General features: G+C 34.9%; 1 protein-coding gene across 1 annotated transcript in view; it reads right to left on the reverse strand.

Moving 5' to 3' along the window:
- CTNNA3 (catenin alpha 3) overlaps positions 1 to 19775 on the reverse strand; it is a 1394003-nt gene that overhangs the window by 840062 nt on the left and 534166 nt on the right. Inside the window, exons 6-7 of the mRNA XM_046026581.1 lie at positions 18706 to 18786; positions 9179 to 9331 (exon numbers count right to left, since the gene is read on the reverse strand). Of these exons, the coding sequence (XP_045882537.1) occupies positions 9179 to 9331; positions 18706 to 18786 (234 nt within the window). The remainder of the gene's footprint in view (positions 1 to 9178; positions 9332 to 18705; positions 18787 to 19775) is intronic.

A 19775-nucleotide genomic window follows, 5' to 3' on the forward strand; every position in this document is an offset into this window, starting at 1 on the left:
TTAGAAACCAACAGATATTTACATTAAAATCTGTATATCTGAGTTCTTTTGAGAAATTGTACTGTCTGACAAAACAGGTTCTAAATTCATGCAGAGCGATAATTGACTGAAGATGAGTAAAAACGAACACTTTAGACTAAGTTTATGTTCTCCACTTCACGACAGGCCCACCCTACCGAGCCCTTTCACGAATAACTTTTTGTCCCCTCCTATAAGCATCTGCATTTTCTGCCCCTACCTTAGGGATACTTTGCACACAAGACTGGGAAAAGCTCATCTAAATGCAGTTTAAGTTAGGAAGATTACTCCTAATAAAATGCTCTGTGACTTTTAACTTCTATTAAGGATTCAATGGGTTTTTGTGGACTAACTGAGGAAGCTAAATAGCTAAATAAATGGGCAAAATATATTTCAAGTTCCAAAAAGTCAACTTACAAATGGACTACTCATACTTTCTCATCAAAAGATGATGCATGATCTCACTTAGATCTTATATACCGGACTAATCACTAACTATTAGCTAAGCAGTTACCTATCAGTTATAAAGAATGATTGCATGCAGAAAGATTTCATGGGCACAAATGTATGCTTCTGGCTTTCTGCTTCTCTAGTAAAGAAAAGTAGAATAAGATTAGATCTACACTTAATGGTGAACATAGCTGATCAAATCACTAAGTTGTACACCTGAAATTAATATAATATTGTGTGTCTACTAGGCTCAAAAAAAAAAAAAAGATTAGAGATTCTGTAAAAAAGAAAAATCCATTCTTAAAACTTTTGCAGTTTGATCAACTTAATAGCAGGTCTCCCATTTAAAAGCATTCAGAAAGATACCATTAATTTCTCTCCATCAATAAATTAAATATATATAAGACTTGGGCTCACTTTCCATTTTTAGATTTATTGTGTTACCTTTAGTCCTTTAATCTCTGCCATTGAGAGAACCCATTTGATTCCCTACTCTGCCATTCAGCTATTTGACCTTAGGCAAGTTGCTTAATTTTTTGCAGCTAGGGCCTCCTTAGGGTAATAAAAATATTTATCTCTATCATTGTGAGCATGGATGTGATGAGGTAATAAGTATAAGATGTATTACATGATGCTGGTACAGATTACTAAAATGTTTTATTTATTTTACCATATTTTATTCCCAATTTTGTTCTTCTCTTTATTATTCAAAATAAGTTTTTTTGTCCAGTAAATACAATAAAATAACCACTCTTCCAAACTTCTGATTAACCAGCCTCCTCCATCCACCATCAAATTATCTATACATATATATTTTTTAAAAAAGAAATTTCTCCTCAGTTTCTAGAATTTTAAATGCCAGAAATAGAAACTATTTAATCCCTCATTTTCCATTTACAGATAACGAAATTGAATTCTAGAAATGTTCAGTGATTTGCTAAAGTTACTTATTCTGGGGAGTAGATATGTTTTAGAGGGGAGTCATATGTTTTGAAACACAAAAGACAAAAATGGAATCAAGTTTTCAATGGGCTCTGTATAGATGAGCTCTATAGAGCACACTGGAGGACTTTACTCTTTTTTTTTTTTAGAATAGTGAATTAATTAAAAGAAATAGATCCGTCCCAGCCTGCATACTCAGACTAGTGACTAAAACAAAGTTTGGCTTCTAGGCCTGGCATTATTCATCAGTAATTGTTAGCATGTTTGCTTGTTAACTCTTGGCCAAATACCCTCATGGAGAGTAATACTGGAAAGTTTCAGAAAAGTTCCACACACCAATTAAGAGTATATCAAAATCTTGGGGACATAACTTTCGCTGGATATCTTGTACATGCCATCTTTTGGCCTCTTAATATTCCTGAAAAATAATTATCTATATGTGGAAGTTGGATACAGAATTCCAACAACTATAGTATATTTGAAATTCCTTATAAAATGAGTTTTTCAAAAGGAAAATGTCATTGCTCATCAGGAGTTTTAGGGAGTCAAGTCACCTCTTTTAAATAAAACGTTGGGGGAAAAATGCTTAAAAGAGGAAAGGGAAAACTAATATTCATTGAACAACAATGTCCACATCATGTGGCATTTGGTACTTTAATGTGTCATCCCATTCAATCTCACTATTGTTTTCACTGTATAATGTAGTATGCCCTTTATCGAACAGATACAAGAGATACTAACTGACTGTCCCAGAAACATCCAGCCAAGATTCAAAGCCAAGTCTGTCTCCATATTTTACACCTTATTCAATAAATCAGCTTTTTGTCATTTTGTAAATTTTTCCATAGGATTAACTGACATTCTACTTTGTTTATATACTAATTCAATAATGATTTACTGAATGCTGTACTTATTGTTTATCAATCTAAGAAAACAAAAACAAAGGCTCTAGACAGGGTCCCAGGGTCCAGGAGAGTATGTAGCAGTATTCCCAGGGTCCAGGAGAGTATATAGCCCACCATAGGCACTTAAGACATATTTGTTGAATGAATGAATGAACAAATGAATGAACTAATGATTATACTGCTGTCCTCAACTTGTTAATCATCTATCTAAAACCGTACATCTAATACATAGCCACCAGTCAAGTATGGCTATTGTACACTAAAAATATGGATAGTCTAGAATAAGATAGGCTGTACCTGTGAAATATACACCAGGTTTCTAAGACTTAGTACAAAAAAATAAGATATTCACTAATAGTTTTTATTTTTATTATATGTTGAAATGATAATATTTGGGATATATTGAATTAAATAAAATATATCATTAAGGTTGGTTTCACCTGCTTATTTTTACTTTTTTTTGGTTTAGTGTGACTACTAGAAAATTTTAAATTATATATGTGTTCTGCTTTCTATTTCTATTGGATAGTATTAATCTAATGACATTAAGTCTTAAGTCACTTGCTTTTATGTTCCAAGTTCGTGATTAAATCTAGTTTTCTCTCTCTTTAATGTATAAGATTAAATTAAGTTTTAAGTGCAGTCTTTTTAAATGCTAGTTATAGTCATGAGATTCTAATCAATTGTTAGGGGTTAGAAAATTTTTATAACCAGATATGAAATAATCCATACACATATTCTCCTAAAATCTGGCTTCCCTTTAGACCCTCCTGTGGCAAGAAGCAACCACAGCTTTCCAAATCCATTACTGGATCATCCAGTTCTTAAGATGAAATCAAACCTATTCACCCTGGGAATCAAATATTAAAGGGTACTGATCAGCTGCCTTTTATCCCACTTCATGCTTCAGCCAACTTAAAGATCTAGATTTCACTTCTATTATATTCCTGGAACACAGAAATGAGCATTGTGACTTTAGTCACACTCGTATCTCAACTTAGAGTTTTAGTTTTTCAAATGCAGCTGCTGCCTAGTCATGTAGTTTTGATGTAAATAATGCTTACGTTGCTTACTTCATACTAAATTCCCAAACTACTCTAATCTCACATAGTTTTCTCCCATCTTAATTCCAAAACACTAATATCTCATTCAAAAACACCTACATATGACTATGAAAAGGCTCTGACTTTTCTGTAATTGTATCACTCTCCATTTTCGTGTATGCCAAACACCATGAATGGAAAATTTATGAAAATAAAAAATAAATTAAAAAAACCTTTCCAACATGGAAAGGTCACTCACTGTGCACTCAGGTTAGGCTTTTAAGAATCATGCTCATCATGAGCATTAGCTGAAAGAGTATTAAGATGTTGAAGAGTTTCTGATCCAGGGAGTGGGCAGTCACACCTGTGCTCTATATAAGCAAAAGCATTCCTGACTTAGCTGTAACATCCCTTCCCCATCAAAAGAGGAGAGCTGCCAAGATGCTCACTGAGAACAGTTGTTGGTTTGTGAGCAAGTATAAGTATGGGTTTGTTCTTTTCTTTTTTTTTTTTTTCTTTTTTTGGGGGGGAGGAAGAACGAGATAGGACTCCAAAAGCTTTATTTATTTGTATCTGAGCATATCCTTATTTGATAACAGATGATCAATTAAAGCAATGTGTGACACTGGAACAGGATTCTGTCAAAAAGCAAAGATAAAAGTAGAGCTGAGAGCTCCAAGCACTTCTTGCAAACAGCAAGAGTCCCCTCTACAGCCTTCTCTCTTGGCACTGGGGCTTTGCTAAATCTGGCTCGCCATTTTGTGAGTGGGAACAATCAGCTTTGTAGGTTGGAGGGAAGTATTATAATTAAATGTCCACCCACTTTTTCCTTTTTGATGAAAGGCTCCCATGAAACTTACTAAAATAAGGTGCATCAAGACAGATGAATTTTTGATGAATAAGTCAAAGCACTGACGAAGCTCACTTTTCACATGGAGAAACTTCTCTAATTCACAGAAAATTTTCAGGCCTAGATCATTAACACTGTCATATTTAGTGATAATTAATATAGTAAAATCCATGGGATAAACTGGAGATTTTACCTTTTTAGCTGGTAGCAACTATGTAGTGTTCAACATGAACTGATTGCTGAGAGCATGATATGCTGAGAACATAGTATGATTCAAAAATAGTAGTAGAGTTTTTAGAAATTAATTCTAAAGAAATATTAAATAACAGCTATTATAATAAGCAATGCATGTATTGCATGCAATGGCATTCTTCTGAATAACAATTACAATACCACATTAAAGTTAGAAACTATCTCTGAAGTGGGCAAAGTTCTTTAAAAATGTTATCTAATTGTGACAAATTTCATCTGATGGAGATCTGGAGTAGAGTTTATAGTGTTAGCTTTTGACAATTGATGGCAAAGGTGTTTGCTAATATCATAGTGAAAAATTATTTTCAAGTATTCAAGTACAGTAGAATAAGAAGTCACCCTACTAAGTAACTGGACTCACACATTGTCCCAAGTCCAGTTACTAAAATCCCAAAAGTTAACTTTTTAGAGAAAAACAAAAGTGAGTTAGTGCAATGAATGTGTTCCTTCATTCAGTGCAGATTTTGGAGTACTAGCTGCATAGATTTGGTAACAGAATAGACTCCAAATGATGACAGATAAAACTCTTACTCTCCAGAATTAGTGAATACTTTAAATTTTAAGATAAAATTAACAGTTTAAACTTCCTGTTTAATAGGTATTATTTGTAGAAGTCAGTAGTAGGTGATGCCCTAATTCACCATCAAATCCATCCAAGATCAAATACTGGGGAGTATAATTCAATGAGCATGTTTGTCATTAAATAGCTAATCACTATGTAAAGATGATTTTTTAAATGCCAACATTTTGACTCCTTTTCATTTCCACTGTGGCTTGGTGGATCCAAAAACACAGAGTAACTTGGATGTTCAAAGTAGGATGTTTTACGTAACAGTTACTGAGTTCAGCATAACTAAACAAAATTAGCCATAAGGATCTAAGTTGCCAGTTATTAACAGTACCCAGGGTTTTATAACCATCATTTCACCCATGATCATTTTACACCAAACTACATAATAATATAAAACAAAACCTCAGACATGACTCCACGAGAGAATAGGAAAGTTCAGACCCAATTTATTGGCCACTCTTCTCCTCATTCTCACTTTTTGTCTCCAACACCCCAAATCCTTTGGGTGGCCTAATTATTACCTGCAGAATTTCTTAATGCTTTGTTGTAGTTGCTGTTGTTTTTCTTTGTATTCAAACCCAGGGTTTTTCTTTTCTTTTTTTTGGGTAAAGTTACAATTTTAACTACTATCTAAAGTATTCCTTTAATGGTGTGGAGTTTTTCTTCAAAGATCTGATAGGAATTCTTTAAAAATGGACTTTTCTTTCCATTTAAGTCTTACTGCAACAAATTCACTGATTTTAGATTTCTCTGACAAACACAGTTGAGGTATCAAAACCCAGACATTTTGAAAATAGCTTTTCCTTGAAGTCATTTAGAATCTAAGACTTTCTTAGGTCCTACTCTGTCAAATTACCCAGTTCGGGAATAAGATGGGTCTAAGTAGTCTGGGTGGAGGAGGAGTAGGGAAAACAAAGGTGGAGGATTTGTAAACAATCAAAGAAAACTCACAATGTCTTCTGAAACAGATCTATTTAAGTTCTCCTATTTCCCGGGACTCTGTCATAGACACTTCTGGCTCAACATTTGTAGTAAATTAATGATGATTTTCTCTGTTGCCTTGGTTAGACAGCTCCTTTCAAAGAGAACTTGTCCCGGGAGATAAATGTAGTGTTCTTTTTTTTTTTTTTTCTTGATATATATAAACAACCTAGTGGGCAAGCAGTATACTTAAAAACCACTTTCATTTTCTCCAAAGTCTAGAGCTGTTAGAAAATTAGGAGTCTTGGGGCACCTGGGTGGCTCAGTTGGCTAAGTGTATGACTCTTGATTTCAGCTCAGGTCATGATCTCAGGATTGTGAGATCAGAGCCCTGCAGTGGGCTCCCTGCTCAGCGGGCAGTCTGCTTCTGCCCTCCCCGCCCCCCCCCCCCCTTTCTCTCAAATAAATAATAAATAAATTCTTTAAGAAAAAGAAAATTACAAGTCCTTCAACTGTAAAAAATATTTGTTATATCACAGAATATTAGAAACCAGCTATGACCTTAGACATTACCTTGTTAACCTTTACTTTATATAAAGCAAATGAAGTCCTGAGAAGAGAAGTGTAGTAGAATAAAGGTGGCCACATACTTTGCTATTCTTTCCATTGAAAGGTGAAAGTCTCACACTCCCTGTCTCCCCTCCTGTTTGGGCAGGCTCCATGGTTGCTTTGGAGCAATAGTATATAGTGGAAGTGGTATTCTGATAATTTCTGGGCCAAGATCTTAAGAGGCTATCAGTATCTAGTTCTTGTCTCTCACTTGCTTTTGGGACCTCTCATCTCAGAACCAGCAACCGTTCTGCAAAAAGCTGAAGCCACATAGAAAGGCCATGTATTGGTCCTCCAGTGAAGAGCCACGGCAAAGCTCCCAGGTGATAGTTCTCAGGCACTTTCAGTCATGTGAATGTGACATCTTGTATGTTGAGCCCAGTCAAACATTTTGTATGTTGAGCCCAGTCAAACATTTTGAGCCCAGTCAACATTTGGTTGAGCCCAGCCAATATTTGACAATAATCCCAGGAAGAACCTAAGTGAGAGTTGCCCATCTGCCCAGACAATCTGAAGATCAGGGAAAGAATAATAAATTATTGTTTGAAGCCACTAAGTTTGGAGATGGTATGGTATGTAGTCATACACTAACTGGAACTGAAAATGACTTAGGCCACTTTTTAAATAGTACCAGAGGGAGAACTGTGACTCCAAAGCTAGTATAATCTCATTATTTGTATTAAGGGGACTTTCAATGTTAAGTAAAACTCATTCTCAGTCCCCCAGGAGCTCAAAATTACACAATCTTTCATTCTTTTAATGTTCACATGAAATATGGAATGTTCAAGATCCTTAAATTTTTAAAACAGATTCTTAGAGCTCTGTTTTCATAATAATAAGCCATCATTTCACAATAAATTGAGGAAGCATTCTCATGCATTCCTTTAAGGCACTGCTCTAATAAGTCTCATGGAAGGAAGAATTCCTTAGGTAAACTGATTTGAGGAATTTCTGACTTAAAGAGATCATCTTATCAATGGATTTCTCAGAACTGTAAAATCCCCAAGGAAGAAATAGATGCAACTTTTCCCCAAAAAACTGTGATCTTTACCGAGCACCTTAAGAGTTTATGTTTCATAGCAACACTAAACTAAGAAATAGGAATAAGGACATAAGTTTCTAGGCAGAAATCAACTTTTACTTTCAGAATATTTCACCAAAAAGTTGTTTTCCTAATTTGGTGTGCCTTCAGCTTAGAGAAGACATTTTTAGAGAAAATGATCATGATTGTCAGGGGCCACACTTAGCTACGTGCCTTTAATGATCTGTTCCTTCTGCTTTGCCTCTTACTTAAACATTTTCCTGGGGGGAAGATTGAATATATATTTGAGGAAGAAATATAAGAGGAAATAAGTAAGATGAGAAATATAATAAATAATTGAATGTATTAGTTAAAAATTGTAAGCCTGGAAATAAGCTCTGGCAATAATTAGCCTGGTCTGCCAGACTTTATTTCCATCTAAGGTGAATGGGAATTATAACAGTTACCCTGTCTCACAGAGTTCTTGGGAAACTCAAAGTAGATTTCAGAGATGCAGGTAGGTCAGTTTTATGGGTGAAATGATCTTAGTAATTATCTATTTATCAATTCTTTTCATTTTCTTGATGTGAGGACTAGGAACCAGAGAGTTTATAGTGCAAATGTTAGCTACATTGGAAACTTCATTCCCAGTGGATCTAAATTAAAGACATTGGGAAAGTCCTCGATTTTAATAGATGTTATATAAAATGCTGTTGATTCTAACTCATGTAATGTCTATCTCTGACTCACAAGTTTTTGCAAGCAATCTGAGCCCCCAAACATTATCACCGCAAAGTTCACAGCCAGTATATGAAGGTGTGGCAGTCAGAACATTTAATTCATAAACAACAGTGCAGTCATACTGATGAGTCCTAACAGTATATCAGCTCTGGTATATGAATCTGGTCAAGCACATTTTCCCCTTTCTGCTACTGGTTCCTGGCCTTGTGAGTACAGCCACCTTACTGGTGTTAGAAATCCTTCCATTCAGACCCTCTTATACCGTGGCTGCCTTACAGATCCCCTTAATACAATAGGTTCTAGTATCTGTTTCCTAGAATTATCTAGCATTTTATGGCTCTTTCAGCAATATGCCATCTTGCCCCCAGACCATTTCCATGCTTTCAGCTTCCAAGCTGAAGAAATTATAGTTCTATCAGCTCCTTTTCCCTCTAATGGGACATGGACCAATCCACTCCCCACTTATTTATTCTGGATATTTCTACCCCTGTATATTTGACATTCTTTTTCTATAGTCATGTTACATAGTTGAGTATGATTTGAAAGGGTGAAGGAGTAATAAGTCATGAAAAGATGGTAGACAAATAATAAAATGACCTGAGGTAAATATTTAATACTTTCATCTTAGAACAAGAATAGATGTGTAAGGATAAAACAAAGAATCTGCATTTAACCAGTTTGTGTGTGTGTATGTGTGTGTATATACTTTTTAACATACAGACATAAAAAAATACTGAACTTTTCTTTATTTAATAAGTGGCCAAAAGTTTTCATCTGAGTAGAGTTCAACTGGGAAAGGGTAATGAGAGCTTTATTCTCCTGGATTTGGAGTAGTTACAGTTCTAGCATGCTTACCTCTATAAGCCTGTTGGTGTGTTCACGAAATATTGAAGCATACTCTTTTATTTCCTTTTCTCGGCCATTCTTGGCAGCTTCAATGAGAACCAAAAGCGGGACTGTTGTATCCAAGAAGGAGTCTGACACATGATCTATAATAGCCTTACGGAGCTGAGGAGAAATAAAAAATTCACTTTTTTTTCAGGAAATGGTTCATGATATTTCTTATTTTTACAATCTCAGTAGTTACAAAATTAATCTTGCATATTTTATGCAATATCTAAACTAATAATATTTAAGATGGTATATGAATGTCACTTACAAAGTTAAAACAAACAAAACATCCAAGAAAAAAAAAAAATCATTGAGCAATAGCTCTCTTGCTCTCAAAATACACTATTTTTTCTTAATTATACTTAGTCCAGAAGTCAGATTAAAAGTGATAATACTCCATTTTCCCTCAAAAAAATTGTACTACTGTAATGTTTATGCATGTCTATAAACAACATTGTACATCATGTATTTTCATAATTACAAAATTATGAAATGTTTTCTACTTTATTGGAGGAACTGATGATAAATTTTGATTAGCTAAATTGTAGTCTTCATGGTAATTAAACCAAGTTAGATCACCGATTATGCTAGTTGATAACAGATTAATAGAGCAAGGAGAATAATAAATGAGTTTGATGTCCAATTTTCTTCTCTGCATTAATTGTTCTTGCCCTTACACCTTAAATTATTAAACAAGTATAACATTCTACTACAATTAGTTCTTTTAAATTAGATTATGTGTAAGCTCATAAATGACAATCAGGCAATTACTCTATTCAGCAGATATTTACTGAAATTTAAAACTGCATTGGAAAATTAATGCATTGTATTTATATAATATTGAGTCCTAAAGGATCACAGTATCTTGAAAAGTTTCACCCAACAGTGTCAGTGACTATGCATGACTCCCTAATTTTTAAGTCAACCTCCTTATTTAATTTAATAACCTCCATACAATAAAACAAGGAGATGAGTAACTATCTATCCGAAAAGAAATTTATAATTTGCTTTCTGTGAAAATTATGTTTTAGAGTATTTTTTAAAACCAATAGACAGTTACCCTAATTTTGAATTACATGAGAATGCTATGGTAGCTGCATTAAAAAAAACCAACACTATTTTCCTATAATATTTACAGGATATAAATCCATAATAATTATAGATTTCAGGGAGAAAAAATACCTCTGCCTAAGCATCATCTTAGGCAAAAGAATTGTGAAATTTTCTGGCTTCTAACAATTTCACAAAGGCTATAGGATATTCCCAAGGAAAGAATCTGCTTAGCATGCAGAAAGGCAAATCACTAATAGCAACTAATTAATATTGTCTGAGCACTTACTAGGACAGAGGGCAGAGTGCTAAGGAGTTACAAGTCAAGGGGAAGACCTCAAGCGAATGAACAATGTGTTTGATGTCCATAAAGAGTGAATCAGAGAAGTCAGGCAACGAATCACAAGTTAGAATCACAAGTTAGAACTTGAATTGGGAACTACAAGTTATATTAGTTCCAGATAGGTAAAAGTAGAAGGAATCTCAAAGGGGGAACAGTTTTCAATTATCATCCCTCCCTTTTGTCCTTTTTTCTTTCATTTATAACCAGGATATAAATGGGAGGGGAGATGTGCACTAAAGATATGCAATTAATAGCCAACATACATATGGGAGGTAATTCAAGCCAAGGAGGCAGATAGGATCATGCACAGTGAGGAGATGTCCAAAAATAAAATCTTAGGAAATATTACCATATATGGGAATTGTGCAGATGGAAGAGAGGGATCTAAAAAGAGACTCAGATGATGGCCAAAAACAAAGAGAGCAAATGACCAACAACTAAAAGAGAAACTTTCAAATAAATCTATGTCAATACTGTCTCCAAATGAATTTATCCTACCATATGCAATTATTGTACCCGCATTATGGACTTACTGAATCTTCTTTTCTGTGTATTTGATTCCATTCAATTCAACAATTATTTCTAAACATCATTTCATTACCTCTCTACCAAGAGCAAGCTATTACGAAATATAGCAAGATGGAAATGCAAGGTCCCTTATAATCTAATAGAGAAGTGAGAGTCATTAAATGTCACAATAAGGGAAAAAATCAGAAAACTGACAGCAAAGAAATTTCAAAAAGATAATGAGTTTCAGAGTCTAATTTTAAAGGTAAGTTAAATAAAATGAACTAAGACTTATCTAATGGATTTGACCACTAAGAGGTCATTGATTAGCCTAGCGAGAGCAGTCTGAGTAGAAAAATGGAAGCAGAAGTCCTATTGCAATGGTTTGAAGAATGAATGGGAGATGAGTAGAGGTGGAAACAGTGAAAATAAACTCCTGTCTCTAGAATAGTTCTAGCAATCTTACAGTGCTATGGTCTATGCATTTCCTCTCTGTAATGGTATTTACTCTCCTGTTCGTTGCCCGCCATCCAGGCTTTCACTGTTTTCCCTGCTATTCATTCAATCTTTCCTTCCATACAGAAGTGCTGAAATATGTTGTAAAGGTGAGACTTGAGCTATAGCCTATTTACTATTATTAACAAATAAATAAATAAATGCTTTGGCTAAATTAATTTTTTTTAATTAAACCACGTTAGAAACACATTTTTTTAAAACTTTATTCTAAGACATGTTGCTAAGTACAAAACACAGTAAATAAGAAAAGGTGCATCATGGACATGTGATATTATGTTCAGTAGGACAAGACATAAGAACTGTAAAATAAGCTTACAAATAATTTCTATGCCAATGCTTGCAAAATCCTGTTGGAAAATGAACTGAAATTACCTGACATACTATAATTCAAATATAATAAGCAAAATGAATCTTCTTTCCTATAGCTATATATCTGCTCAATTTAACAAATGCACTTTGAGCTTTCTCTCTAAGGACAAGGCACCATTCTAGGCAAACTGGGAATGCCAGGATAACAAAGACAGGGTAATATTAGGGAGTGAGAGTTGCAAAAAGAGTTTGATGAGTATATTACAAGAAGCATAAATAAATAAGAAACAACTTGCATTGTTATCATTAAAAAGCCTTCGGTAAAGATGAGATATAGGTATTCCATTTTAACAGTTGAATTAGCTGTTAAGAGTAGGGATTCGGAAGTGGAAAGTATAGCGTTCTAGAATGAAGACTATCATAAGTGATTAAATAAATAAATAAATAAATAGAGGGATCCTCAAGACCTGGCAAGAATTTAACATGACTAGAACACAGTGATAGAGTAAGGATTGAAACAGGATTTCTTAGGTACGTACAATAGACATAATGGAAAGCATTTCGGGTAAAAAGAACAAAATAAGACAAAAAGTTTAAAAGATGATGTCTCGATGAAATCCCAATAGTTCATTTTTGCCCTTGCTTCCCTTGCCTTTGCCATTGTTCCTAGTGCTGTGAAGTGTGTAAACCTGGCGATTCACAGACCTGTACCCCTGGGGATAAAAATACATTATATGTTTATAAAAAAAAAAAAAATTGGAAGGGGAGGCGAACCATAAAAGACTATGGACTCTGAAAAACAACCTGAGGGTTTTGAAGGGTCAGGGGTGGGAGGTTGGGGGAACAGGTGGTGGGTAATAGGGAGGGCACGTTTTGCATGGAGCACTGGGTGTTGTGCAAAAACAATGAATACTGTTACGCTGAAAAAATAAATAAATTTAAAAAAAATTAAAAAAAAAAAAAAAAGATGATGTCTCCACCACTGGACCAGTCCCTGATTTCAGCTGTTGCTGTAAGGGAACAGGTCCTTGTCCTTTCAAGACACCCCACATCGAATACATTCCATGTTCCTCTTTGTTATTCTTTTTTAGGGTCTGCTTTAAGTCTCTGTGAGTCTCCGCCCAAGCACAGACAGCCTGAAAGTTCTGAAGAGGGAACACACTGGGAATAACTATCAATCAGTGGAGACAGACAGGAACTACCAGATAAAATTCCTGGTCTCTATCCATTGGTTAGATAATTCTGGGAGACATTCTTTCCCTTCTTACAGGTCCTTACGATTCTGCTGCCTACGTAAGAACCTCAAATAGCATATTCTTTCCTCCTTCCGTGCCTGTTCTCTTACACTCATGTTCTCTTACACATGCTTCTTGGAATTGCTTCCTAAACAAAAACCTGCGCTAAGACTCTGGTCTCAGGACCTGCTTTCAAGGGAATCTAATATAAAATAGATACATCTGTCTGGTGATAATGTTGTCATGAACCAAGTAACAGACTCTGATGTCTTACATAAATACCCATTGATGATCATACTTTACCACTTCTGCTTTGCACACTACTGAATTTGATTCTATCATCCTCTGTACTGTGCTGTGAAAGAGGAATTGTTATGAGAGAAGGCTAGAAATGCAAATAGGGACAAGATATGGAACACCTCAAATGTTAAGTAATTTTCTTTATATATTCTGGCATATTCTGACATATGGGATTTTTTTTTTCATTTAAATTATATACTCACCTATATCTGTGTATGGTATGTTAGAAGCCTCTACTTTATTAATTTCCATATTATTTTCCCATCCAATGGAACAACTCATTCCTTTCACTTGAGTGACATACAAAAAAACTTTAAAGAAGAATCCAACATGCCATTGTAAAAATAGGACAACCTTAGAAGCTGCAGCACTAAAATCTGAAGTTAGTGGGAGGCCAATAGGAGTTAGAGGTATGTATTTTCAATAAATACCTGTTTGTGACCAGGCAAGAAAGATGTCAGGCACAAAATCAGACTGAGGGGTTTTCCATCTTTTCTCACTATGGTTTAATAAAAGGCTTTGATACATCAATTTTTCTATTTCCCACTGATGTAAGTGGTTTGGGATCACAAATAAAATAATATATTTCTCTACAATTGAAACCCAAAAGTGAAGGCTGTATGTGAAAACTGTAAGACAGCACTGTCCCCACCACCACTAAATAAGCGAATAAAAAGAATGAAATTGTGAGGAGAAGAGGAATGGAAAGAAAAGAAAGTGTCTCAGAAAGAACTGTCCTCAGGTAACCAGAAAAAATTATACATGTGGATACTAATGCCATATTAATTTTAATAGCAAAATTTGATTGTCAAAATGCAATTGACTAATAGCAACTAAATCACCTAATAATTAATTCAATGTGTATCTACTGCGTCTACTGAATGATACTTGTATCTTTTGGATCATTAATATTATTTCATTATGAGGATGATGAAGAGAAGATACAAGGACATACATATTTTTTTCTAAGTGTGGCACTGATACTACCAAAATGAGGAAGAGATGCATATAGCAATTCAACAACTCAGCAACTCAAAAATCAGTGAAGTTTTTGTTTTGTTGAATCCTATTTAATTTGACATGCCTCAAGTCCTTACTTAGGCATTTATAAAATAGGTAATTTTTTTTTCAATAAACAAATAAAAAATTTAACTTGCCTTTAGTAAAATCAAATGCATGTTTCATTCTGCATAATACTGGCATATTCTGGCCAGTAGAAATGGAATATATTCAATTGCTTTAATTTTTTAAACAAAGAAATGAGGTTTAAAAATCTTCCTCCCTGGGGCTCCTGGGTGACTCAGTTGTTAAGCATCTGCCTTCAGCTCAGGTCATGACCCCAGGGTCCTGGGATTAAGCCTCACATCAGGCTCCCTGTTCAGCAAGAAGTCTCCTCCCTCTCTGACTCCTCCTGCTTATGTTCCCTCTCTCACTGTCTCTCTCTCTGTCAAATAAATAAATAAAAACTTAAAAAAAAAAATCTTCCTCCCTTATTAAGAACTGTAATAGGTACGCAGTTCTCAAATAAGTGATGAGGAAGGAGACTAAAGGAAGAAAAAATTTTAATTTAAAAAACTTGTAAAATAAGTGGTAACAAAGAAAAAAAATTAGGATGGTAAAACAGTTTATTAGGCACTGGGAGTTCTGAGGGTGAATACGCCATTATCCCTGACCCCTCACATGGTGGTTACAAATTTGGGCTGGGTTGGGTGGACTTGGGTTCAAACTTCAGCTCTACCAGTTAGCTAAGAGATGTTCAGTAAATTGACTCACCTGAGAAACAGAGATAATAATACTATGGCATTATTTCTCGTTTCGGAAATAAAAATCAATCATGTGAAGACTAACATAAGGAGTTGGTAGAGAGCTTTTCAAAGCACGACTAAGTGAAAGATGTTGTTATATCTAACATTTTAAGGATGTGAAATCCAGTGGGAAGATAAAAATCCATTTTAAAAATCCATTAAAAAAAAGAAACACGTGCAGAATATGAACACTACTATAAAAGAACTACACATGCTATAAGTGCCCCAGAAAGGAAAAAACACTGATTCCAGCTGCTGATAATGGTAAAGGTTTCATGGGCGAAGTAGCATTGATATTAGTCTTGAGCTTCCTAAGGTTGATGAGGGGCTCGGCAGGGGAATCAAGAGGAGTAGGAAAAGCACCAAGTTAAAGAAACCATATATACAAAGGCACATGTGTTTGAGGGGGTGGGCAGTGATGGACAATTTGGTGAATAGTAAGTAGACTGTTTAGTCAGGGAACAGGTTAATGTGTGGTATGGTGAGGAGGAGGAACTGAGAGAGTGAAAGAGAAGGAACATTATGAATGATGTCGATTAAAGTCATGGCTAAATCACAGAGAACCAAGGACATTTGTCTTTGTTTTCTATGATAACAGGCAAGAAAGTCACAAAGCAATAAGGTTCATAGAAATAGACACTAAGTCACCTTCTAGGTAATTTCCTTTTATTGCCCCAAAAAGTATAATTTGCCCCCATAGATCTATCTAAGCAATCTATGTCATAGAAATATCTCATAGAATCCAATGATTCTCTGAACCAAATCCAAAATGTTTCTGTGTTGCTGATGGAGAAACCCCATATGGATAAGCAAGGAGATTAGATAAATGGGCAAGAAGATGTGTTCTGAATATTGTTTACTAAGAACAAGCATGCAAACAAAAACAGATCTGTAACAATATATGAACATTAAATATTTCAAAGTAAAATGTTTTAAGGGTAGGGGCTTTCTTCTTCCTGTGCAAAAGAGTATACATAAGATGCTTAAAACAAACTGCTTGATAAACTTTGCAAGAATACGAAGAGGTGGAGATGACTCATGTTGCTGTTAAACTAGTTTTATTATCGCAAAAGTATAAACATCAGGGTAGAAAATGAAGTTCTAGGGAGAATAAGTAAGGATACTTAAAACAAACCATAGCAACTACCTCACTGACGTTGAAGACCACAGATGTCTCCAGAGACAAACTTCTAACAATCCCACATCACCGTGTACATACATATCACTTCTGTTGGTCCTCTTGACCTGGGACAGGATTCATTACTATTCTTATCTCTAGAATGGGGAAGAAATAGCATTCTGGTAACTTTGGAGCTTAAGCATTAAGAAGGTGTAGCAGCTTTCATCTCTCCTTTCTTGGAGCCCTGATCTATCATGCAAAAAATCCAGGCTACCCTGTGGGACAAAAAGTTACAAGAAGGGGTCCTAGGAGTTTAGACACCACATGGAGAAAAGGAAGAAGAAGAAGAAGCACCGAGGCCTCAAATATCCAGCCCCAAACCCACAGTTACCATTTGACTGCCACAGTGAAAAGTGCAAATATGGCCCTGCTATCGCCCCAACCAACCCATGGAATCATGAAGCCTAATAAAATGATTGATACTGTTTGTAATTATTTGTTTGATAGCAGTACTTAATCAAAACAATGAATATGTTGACCTATAGAAACCACAGAGGATTTTTCTACTTCTGGAACACAACAGTTTTTTACAAGCTGGAAACATTCCTTTGCTATAAAGAAAAGTATTAGTAATCTCCCATGTTCTTTCTATATCTCACTGATGTTAGTGGGTGGTGGTGGGGGACACATGCAGGATTGCAAGATAAAATACAAGATGCCTGGTCAAATTTAAATTATATATAAACACACTATTTTTTAAAATATAATTATGTCCCATGCAATATTTGGGACATAATTAAACATGTTTGTTCTTAATCTGAAATTCAAAGTTAACTGAGTATCTTGTGCTTTTATTTGCTAAATCTAGTAATCCTACATATAAAGGATTGATTTATCTTGAATTTTCTTTTTTGTTGTTGTTTTGTTTTGTATTTTTTGTACATAATGATTCCAAAAGCTTTGGAGATATAAATGTAGATTAACATTTTGTTGAAGGCGATAGAGAGGGATGAGACAGGAATGAAAGACATAATTGTTGAGAGCTCATAGAATAACTTTTCCAAGTCCCAAGAGAAGAAGATGAAGTAGAAATCCTCAAGGAGACTGAGAACAGAAGTCCTGCAATTAAGAGAGAGAGTGGCTCTCGTGGGTAAAAGTGCCTGAGTTTAGTGTAGGTTATGACCTGTTGTAGGTTCAATGCCCCTTCCTTCTTAGGCAGGTCACCTGATCACAGACATGCTTTCTCATCTGCAATGTAAGGCAAGTCTTGAGCTAAGTACTTTTCAACTTTTATATTCCATGATTCTAAGTGCCGACAGTAGAAATAGAATTCACATTAAGGCCATAAAGTTGAGAAATTGGAATTTCCCCAGCCCTCAAAAAAAAAATTTTTTTTACAGCTAATATTAACTGGCTGAGGGATCCATATTTATTCAATTTCCAAATCTACTCCTGAATTAAAAGATTACTCAGGCCATTTTACTAAATCTTCCCATTAAACTACAATAATATATCGCATTAAAAGCTTATGGTTGAAAAGCTTTTGCCTCTCTTTTATGAGTTAATGGTGACCAAGTTGATGTTGTACATGAAAAAGTACTTTGGATACTATATAGTAGAAAATACTGGAAAGCAAAGGTCTTTGAAAATAGCTAAGTCTTCATATTTTGGGGGGAAAAATTAACTTGAGGCATAATACTGGACTTTTAAGTTATCTAATAAAATCCTTCCTAATCCTATATCCCTGATGACCTAAGGTTACAAAGTAGCCTTAGAGCTTAAACAGCAACTAATTTTTGAGGCATTCTGAAAATAACTGAAAGGGCATATTGGTACCTCTTTGATTACTAGCTGTTTGCTATAAGTACATGGATGATAAACTAGTTTCTAATGTAACAGATTCAATTTAACAACATTCCTTAAAAAAGTCACTAGGGAGCAGGCACTGATAGGCATTTCACTTAATCCTCCCAGTCCAATTATGTATTATGAATTCCATTTTATAGGTTCAGAGAGGCTCAAAAAGATTAAATTTGTCCCCGAGATCACACAGCTGATGAGGGCAGGACCAGCATTTGAATGTAACTCTGCCTGATATTAAGTCACATGTTCTTTCATTATTATATTATTATTAACGTTATGTTGGCCAGAAAAAATGGTTGTGGTATGTAAATATAGAAGTTACGTATTTACTCTTGTTGTTTTGTGTTCTAAATTAATTGAAGAAGGACAAAAACATATATTCTAGCAGTGGATAAAGCTCATTTTGTATGGTGTTTCTGTTTCCACGCCTCTGTCTTTCTCACCTGTCTGCGAAGGTCTCTTGTCTTCTTACACATGTTGTCTATTGCAATATTCAGGGTATTACTCCTTTCCTTTTTTCCAGTCTGAAAGAGAGAAAAAAAAATGGCATAAGCAATGGTATCAGATTACTCTTTATCACTTAGCAATTTTCTTTCTAAATTTCCTGAAAATAACAGCTTGAAAATTCAAGAATAGGTTTCAAAACTGCTATGATATTGCATATGATTCATGAGCATTCACTTAAGACTAAGTAGAATGGTGATTAAAGCTCACATTAGTTTTTCCTTTAAGCTTCTGTAACATTTCTGATATGGGGCTGGGTTGTATTCCGTGTGGCAGTCGGCAGAGCATCCTCTCCAGGAAACTCTGATCTTCATTCTTAACAAGTTGACGCTTTAACCTCAAAGCACGCAATTAGCTTAAAAGCATTAGATGCCCAATTTGTCAACTTCTGTGGGAGTTTTTGAAGTCATTTTCATGGTGTATTGTGTAAGTTATGCAGAGCCATATTGGAGTTTTGCTAAACACCAAATAAAATATGCAGTGCAAATTCATACAATTTGCAAAAGTTGACCACAATTTTAGCTGACAATATTCCAAGAACAAATTGTTTCAAGTAGGAACTGGACGCTGTTTTTGGCTCTTTAAAATAATTTGTGCAACACCTTTTCATTTCTTTAAGCAGAACAGTTCTCTGTTATATCCTTAACCTAAATCTTTGGCTATTAAGCACACAGGGAGTCACCTTGGTTGGTATTTTCTACATATTACTTTTGTGGGAGACAACTGAATTGAATCTAATCATACTTTTCTCAGTCCTATCTTGTATAAAAAAAGATGGAAAAAAATCATTATGTGATTCACCTCTAAGAAAATTGCTACCATTTAAATTAATAAACTGAAAAGGGCTCTTGAGAGGAGACCTTGAAAATCAGGAAGGTAAGTTTAAGCAGCTGATAACTGAGGAAGTTTATAGCACAGACTCCATGAAGAAGGAAATGAAGGTAAAGTATAGACCATTAGGCTGTGTGTCATATACTACATCCAAAGTCCAATGACTACATTCACAGAT

Source organism: Meles meles, chromosome 13 (genome assembly GCF_922984935.1).
Source record: "Meles meles chromosome 13, mMelMel3.1 paternal haplotype, whole genome shotgun sequence".
NCBI classification, from domain to species: Eukaryota; Metazoa; Chordata; class Mammalia; order Carnivora; family Mustelidae; genus Meles; species Meles meles.